Source organism: Arachis stenosperma, chromosome 1 (assembly GCF_014773155.1).
Source record: "Arachis stenosperma cultivar V10309 chromosome 1, arast.V10309.gnm1.PFL2, whole genome shotgun sequence".
NCBI lineage: Eukaryota > Viridiplantae > Streptophyta > Magnoliopsida > Fabales > Fabaceae > Arachis > Arachis stenosperma.
In genome coordinates, this window is record NC_080377.1 from 32,326,632 (window position 1) to 32,334,510 (window position 7,879).

At 36.8% G+C, this 7,879-nt stretch overlaps 1 protein-coding gene across 1 annotated transcript; it reads right to left on the reverse strand.

Moving 5' to 3' along the window:
* Positions 1–7,003: 7,003 nt before the first annotated feature.
* Positions 7,004–7,879, reverse strand: LOC130977124 (uncharacterized). Its single transcript, XM_057902149.1, has 2 exons — positions 7,550–7,879; positions 7,004–7,282 (listed from the first exon to the last, which is right to left on the reverse strand). Exons 1-2 carry the CDS (start codon positions 7,877–7,879, stop codon positions 7,004–7,006), a joined length of 609 nt encoding a protein of 202 aa, XP_057758132.1.

Below are 7,879 nucleotides of genomic sequence, written 5' to 3' on the forward strand. Positions count from 1 at the left end.
TTATTTAGAATAAAGCATTTACAACCAAAGACGTGAAGGTGGGAAATGTTTGGTTTTCTTCCTTTGTACAATTCGTACGGTGTTTTCTTAAGAATAGGTCGAATGATAATCCTATTCATAACATAACACGCGGTACTAACCGCATCCGCCCAAAAGTACTTAGGAATATTAGCCTCATTGAGCATAGTTCTCGCCATTTCTTCTAAATGACGATTTTTCCTTTCAACCACACCATTTTGTTGTGGTGTTCTAGGAGAGGAAAAATTATGCTCAATGCCATTTTCTTCACAAAAAGTTTCAAAAAGATTGTTTTCAAATTCTCCACCATGATCACTTCTAATAGATGATATATGCAAATTCTTTTCATTTTGAATAACTTTGGCTAATCTTTTGAATGCTCGAAATGCATCACTCTTGTTTGCTAGGAACAAGGTCCATGTAAATCGAGAGTAATCATCAACAATAACTAAAGCATAGTAATTGCCACCAAAGCTCATAGTCCTAGAAGGACCAAATAAATCCATGTGCAAAAGTTGTAATGGCCTTGTTGTTGAAACAATGTTTTTGGATTTAAAAGAGGCCTTTACTTGTTTTCCCTTTTGACATGCGTCGCAAAGGACGTCTTTTTCAAAACGTAGCTTTGGTAAGCCAATTACTAACTCTTTAGAGACCAACTTGTTAAGATGGTCCATGTTAGCATGAGCTACTCTACGATGCCATAACAAAGTTTCATCATTTTTACTAACAAGGCATTTCACATCATTTGAGGAAACTTCATTTAGATTAATCATGTATACATTGTCAACACGGTGCCCAATTAGCACAATTTCATTAGTGTCTTGCCTTTTTATCAAACAACATTTTGAATCAAAGGTGACTAAGTTTCCTTTGTCACAAAGCTGGCTAACACTAATGAGATTATGTTTGAGACCTTTGACAAGTATAACATTATCTATGGAGGTAGAAGGATTTTTACCAACTTTTCCAACGCCGATTACTTTGCCGGTGTTGTTGTCTCCATAGATCACGTTTCCTCCGTTTGTAGGCTCTATTGCGGTGAACTTTGATTCATCGCCGGTCATGTGTTTGGAGCATCCACTATCAACATACCAATTTGTATCCTTAGCTCCAACACGTACCTACAAAATAATTAAAATTTGGATTTAGGTACCCAAGTGAATTTGGGTCCTTGATGGTTAGTATGAGCATAATGCCCATAAGGTGCCCATCTCGTATCTTGACTACGAAAGTTTATATATTTAATCTTAGTAAAGCATACGGGTGCTATATGACCTACTTTATTACAATAATGGCATATGACATTTGGATTATGCATCCTATGCATGTTTCTAAATGGTTGCCTAGGTTGTTTCCTAAATGCAACATCTTTTGATCTATATGCATTGTGATTATAATTTCTAAATGAAGCATTTTGAGGAGGATGCTTAAAGGCTTCATTCCTTTTAGGCATGCTTGCCTTTTGGGCTTGCGGTTGCCTAATAGGAGTTTTAGCATTTTTAAATTTTCCTCTTTCAAAACCTAAACCTTCCTTATTATGAACATGCTTTTGGTTTTTCAACATTTTATCTAAGTTCTTTGAAGATTCATTGAACTTAGCTAAAGTGTTCTTAAGATTTGTAATTTCACTTTCATGCATTTTACAAGATTTGTATGGATCACTACTTGTGCTACATTTATCTTTTCCAAGATTAATATTCTCATTTTTCAACATCTCGTTTTGTTTTAAAAGATCCATATTCTTTTTCTTTTGGAGAGAATAATCTTGGGTAAGTTTTGTGTACACCTCAAGTAAGGCATCATACTCATCTTGTAAATTAAAAAAAGTGGAGTTGTCATCACTAACCTTTTCTTCGCTTGCCATTAAGCAAAGATTTGCAACCTCGTCGTCATCGGAGTCGGATTCATCCTCGTTCTCCCATGATATGTATGCTTTCTCCTTCTTCTTAAATTTCTTGTTTTTGTCCTCCTTTTGAAGTTTTGGACAATTGGGTTTGATGTGTCCAACTTCTCCACACTCATAGCATTTTGGTACCTTTGTTTTGCTCTTGAAGTTTTTCTTCATTGCAAACTTATTGAATCTTTTTAATAAGAGTGCAAATTCTTCATCTCCTTCTTCTTCATTATTATCACTCTCTTCTTGCAGTGATGTTGTTTTAAGGGTGAGACTTTTCTTCTTGCTTTCTTCGCCTTTTTGTCTATTTAGCATAGTCATTTCATAGGTGAGAAGATTACCTCGTAGTTGATCAAATGTAAGTTGATCATAGAGCCTTCCTTCTACAATGGCGTTCACTTTGGAGTTCCATTTTGGTGTAAGGCTTGTAAGCACCTTGGTCACAATTTGTTTATCATTGTACTTTGTGCCAAGCATGCTTAGATTGTTGAAGATCTTGGAGAGTCTTTCAAGAGCTTCTTCAATGCTCTCTTCATCTTTCATTTTAAAATTTTCCCATTCATGAACCAACATAAATACCTTTGATTCTTTAACGTGGTCGGTTCCTTCGTAAGTGATTTGGAGTTTATCCCAAATCTCTTTAGCGGTTTCACATGTAGAGATCTTCATATAATCATGCTCGTTAAGTGCACAATGAATGAAGTTGATGGCTTTATCATTCATTGCCACTTTCTTCCAATCATCGTCACTATATTCATCTTCTCCTTTCGGTACTTGCTTTAAGACGGAGGCTTCTCCTTCTTTAGCGCTTGTTGTCTTTGTTGGAATGTGATTTCCATTCTCAATCACTTTCCAAATTCTCACATCTTGAGAACGAATCCAAATTCTCATCTTATTTTTCCAATAAGAGTAATTTATTCCGCTAAAAAGAGGAGGTCTAGCGGTTGAGTTACCTTCGCTAGTGTTGTTGTTGTTAAAGCCTGTGCTTGCCATGATCTTTTCCCTTAAACGGTTAAGTCTTTCAAAGGGTTAAGCTCTGATGCCACTTGTAGAACCTATGCACAATTACTCAAGAGGGGGGGTGAATTGAGTAATGCAACAACAATGAATCTTTTTGCGAAAGTTAAAGACAATATACAAAAGTGTTATTGTACTAGTATTTTTCCAAGAGCTTAACTCAATTGCTAAGCATTTATAAGGAGCTTTTACTTTCCAATAGACACCAACTCAAATAAATTGATCAAGCCTTTCACCAATCGGACTTAAGCCACTCCTTAAGTACTTACGAAGCTACTTTTCGATCACAATTTATTTGCTCAAAAGTAAAAGACAATAATATTGAAGAGATGAGTTTGGAGAGATGCAAATGCTATTTAGAGTGGTTCGGCACAATCCTTGTCCTACGTCCACTTTCTTTCTCAATCGCAATTGAGAAGTTCCACTATTGCCAAGCTTCAAGGTGCTCGCGCAAAACCTTTTACAATCCAAGTCCTTAGTTTCTAACACCTCACGGTATATGATCACCACTCGTATACTAACCCACTCCACTTAGAGATACCTTCTCTAAGATTTGCCTTGAGTATTTAGTATACCTCTTTGGTATCCTCACCGACTATAGTGTTTATAACTCTTGACTCAACCTTGGAGATCACATTCCAATTTACAAAGTGTATAAGAAAACAATTCTCAAAGAATTGTTGAGATGAAATGAGTACTCTCTAGAAGAGTGTATGATTACAAGTTTAGCACTATTGAACCAATTGATATTGCTCTCTCAAATTGTGAATTATAACACCTTAAAAATGTGTAGAATGAAAGAATATGAACAAGATAGTTTGCAAATACTCAAGTTGCTGAAATAAGGCTTCAATCCATCTATTTATAGATTCCCCAAACCTTAGAAACGTTGGGGAATTAATGGGATGGAGCCTTTATGTCAAAACTAGCCGTTTTTTATGTTTTTGAATTATTTGCATCGATGCATAACACTTTGCATCGATGCAAATGTGTCTTTGAAGCTGAAATTTGAATTTTCAGCTAGGTTGCATCGATGCAAACATCTTTGCATCGATGCAACAAGTCGTCGCATGCTTTGCATCGATGCAAGATGAGTGTGCATCGATGCAAACCTTAAAGAATGGCTTAAAATCACTTCAAAATGCTTAGGATTGATCTCAAACTTGTTGGAGTCAATTCCTATGCTTTTGTACCTTTGAAAACAAGTTTTTTAAACCTTTTGGCTAGCATCAAATTGCAAGATGTGCATCAAAACATTTTGTGAGTGTGTGTTGAGAGATTTAGCAATTGGTTCTTAACAAGAAGTTACCTAAGTCCTAAGACACTATACTTGTCTTCAAATGTTGTGGACTTGAGTTTCTTGTTGTTGTTATGTTGCTTTCAACTCTTCATTCCTCAACGTTGAATGTTGGTTGATCTTTCAACATGCTTGTTCATTCAAGTTGTTTGATGGTTTGTCTTTCATGTCGTTTGTTGGTTTGTCATTCATCAAAACCTACGAATACAAACTTCGCATACAAGCAACATGTTTTACAATTTCCCCCTTTTTGATAATGACAAACCAATTTTGAGGATATGCATTTATAAATGGTTTTGAAAGCAACAATAATGCACTTTGTTTTATAGAAAGCTTTAGAGAAGACTTCACAAAAAAAATTTGCAGAAGTTCCCCCTAAATATGTGCATTTGTTCCCTTAAAACGATTTAGATATCAAAGTTTTTGCTTAGCGGAAGTCTTTTTGAAATCATTGTTTCGCAAACTTATTTCTTCTTTTCAAATCCTCAAAAAAGTTTAAAACTTCAAATATCCTCAAACTTTTCTTCAAATATCCTCAAAACTTTTCTTCCCCCTTTTGACATTATCAAAAAGAAAGGAGTTTGAAATGTGTCATAGAAGCATGCATAAAACAATGAATTTTTTAAGTTCAATTTCTCTATTAATCTCAAGGATGAGATATTCCCCCTTTCAAAAAGAATTTGATTTCCTCTTTTTATATTTAACAAGCATGCATAATTCCCCCTAAAGAAGTGAAATATATCAAAGCATGCACATTAACTTAAAATAGAGGTACCAAGCCTATTTTGAGTTATTCACCAAATAAGCATACAAGCATTAATCATTAAACAGATATCAAAGTATTTAAACCATAATAGAAATCCTTAGCTTACTAGGAGTTAGTTTAACAATTCATATAATCAAATAAACATAAAGCAATAAAGGAAAAAGTGGGGTTTTGTTGCTCAAAAATGCCAAATTCACGTGTTTTTGTGCAATTTGGTCGTGTTTGCATCGATGCAGTAGGCTTTGCATCTATGCACATAGCACGTCGTGTGCTTTGCATCGATGCAAAGCTTGGTTGCATCGATGCAACATGCATCATTTTGCCCAAAATCACCAAATTTTCATCCTTTGGTGGTTTGTCTTTCATGTCGTTTGTTGGTTTGTCATTCATCAAAACCTACGAATACAAACTTCGCATACAAGCAACATGTTTTACATCCACTACTTTCCTTGGTGGGTTGTATAGAAGTGACCAACCCATCTGTTCGATCTCAATGTTGATTTCAATGTGCTCATTCCTCCCTAGTTGAAACCCAACTTCTGGAATGATTTCCCTCTCACTCACCCAACCATAAAATTGATTTTGGTTGAATACGGAGAGGAACTTATAGTCATTAAAAGAGCTTGAGGATCCAGAGGTTGGTTCCTTGGTTCTTCTGTTCTTTGAGGCTGAGCTTTTTGTTGGTGCCATTAGGTTGGAAGAGTGTAAAAAAATGGGGGTTGAATGAAAGAAAGAGAAGGCAAAATAAGGTTTTGCTCCAACACCAAACTTAGGACTTAATTGTCCCAATCAGGAAAAAGAAAGAAGAAAGTAGGGGATAGTAGAAGATGAAAAGATAAGTGAAGGTGAGTGGTGTAGGGATTGTTGAAGTGGGAGAGGAGATGGGGAGTGAGGCTTTTATAATGGTTGAATGATGTGGTTCGAAGATGGGAAATAAAAGGGATTAAATGTTTTCCCATGTTGGGAAGTGGCGCCTAGCATGGGAAGAGGCGCCAACTCTTTTCCCACAGTGTCTTCTGCGTGTGTCGAGTTCCAAAGTGCAAGTACACTTTGACTTCTTTGTTTTGTGAGTTGTTTACCATGTGGGCCCCATCTCCTCTCCTGAAATTAAAACTGAACCCATTAGTAATGACAAAAGAACCCCTTCACATTCCTTCTCATCAAGAATAAATTGGATTGCAACTGATGGGTGTCCCTTGGGACACCAAACTTAATTCTTTGGCATCTTAATAAATTGGTTTCATCATTGTGTATTTAATATGTTCATAAGAGTGGAATAACATCAATCTTTTCATTTTCTTTTGATCCCAACTCCTCCAAACTCATTAAATCACGTTCATGTTCTTACCCAAAGCATTAAGTGCTTTCAAATTGGGTGACTTGGGCTGCCATGTCATCATTGGTGGTGACCACACCAAACTTAATCTCTGGGCTTACTCTTCAGAATCAACTGTTAATTGTTTGTAAGCCTAGATTAAGTGGGTGAGAGGCCACACCAAACTTATCACTTTAGCTAGTTCTCAGCCCATTCACTCATCATTAGTTATGCATTCATCAAGTTGCAACTCCCACATAGAAAGAAATGAGAGAGTGTAAAGAAAATCTAGCTTTCAAAGCTAATATCAAACTTCCTAATCTACAATTATAAACTAATCCTAATTACTAAAAATTAAACTATCTAAATCATGGAATTTAAATTACTTCTAAGAAAAGCAATTAAATCAAAAGGATAAAGTGTTGGGGTGCCTCCCAACTAGCACTTCTTTATTGTCATTAGCTTGACATTCCTTCATCTTTAGCTGAGCTTGTAGCTCACTCTCTGCTCCTCCAAGGAGCCTCCCAAGTAGTGTTTGAGTCTATGGCCATTGATAGAAAAAGTTCTCTGGGTCTTGTCTTCCATGAGCTCCACATGACCATAGGGAAACACTTTGAGTATGGTGAAAGGTCCTGACCATCGAGACTTAAGTTTTCCAGGAAAGAACTTGAGTCTTGAGTTGTAGAGTAACACCTTCTATCCTTCAGTGAACTCTCTTCTTGCTATCTTTTGGTCATGCCACCTTTTTGTATTCTCTTTGTAGATTTTTGCATTCTCATATGCTTGATTTCTAAACTCTTCCAGTTCATTGAGTTGCATCAGTCTCGTTTTTCCAGCAGCTTGCTCATCAAAATTCAGAAGTTTTAGAGCCCAAAAGGCTCTGTGCTCCAGTTCAACTGGCAAGTGGCAAGCCTTGCCAGATACTAGTTGGTATGGTGACATCCCAATGGGGGTCTTGAAGGCTGTCCTGTAGGCCTATAGAGCATCGTCTAGCTTCTTAGACCAGTCCTTTGCTGAACTTTCAATAGTTTTTTCAAGGATTTGTTTTAGCTCTCTATTGGAGATCTCAGCTTGCCCGTTGGTCTGTGTGTGGTATGGAGTTGCCACTTTGTGCTTTATTCCATATCTGAGAAGGAGTGCTTCTAGTTGTTTGTTACAGAAGTATGACCCTCCATCACTAATGAGAGCTCTGGGAACTCCAAATTTGCTGAAGATGTTCCTTCTCAAAAAGCTTATCAAAACCTTGTTGTCATTTGTTGCGGTAGCTATGGCCTCTACCCACCTTGAAACATAATCAACAGCCACTAATATGTAGCTATTTGAGTAGGAGGTTGGGAAGGGTCCCATGAAATCTATCCCCCATACGTCAAATAGTTCCAACTCTAGTATGTATTGCTGTGGCATCTCATTCCTCTTGGTTAAATTACCATCTTTTTGGCATTCATCACACATTGACACCATTTCCTTGGCATCCTTAAACACTGTTGGCCAGTAAAATCCGGATTGGAGCACTTTGCTGCTGTCTTTTCTCCACTGAAGTGACCTCCATATGCTGATCCATGGCACTGCCAT

Bases quoted from the DNA above. Each gene is read 5' to 3' on its own strand.
- LOC130977124 (XM_057902149.1), bottom strand. From the start codon at position 7,879: ATGGCAGTGCCATGGATCAGCATATGGAGGTCACTTCAGTGGAGAAAA. The intron at 7,283-7,549 runs GTTTTGATAAGC...GATGCTCTATAG, and splicing joins CCGCAACAAATGACAACAAG to GCCTACAGGACAGCCTTCAA.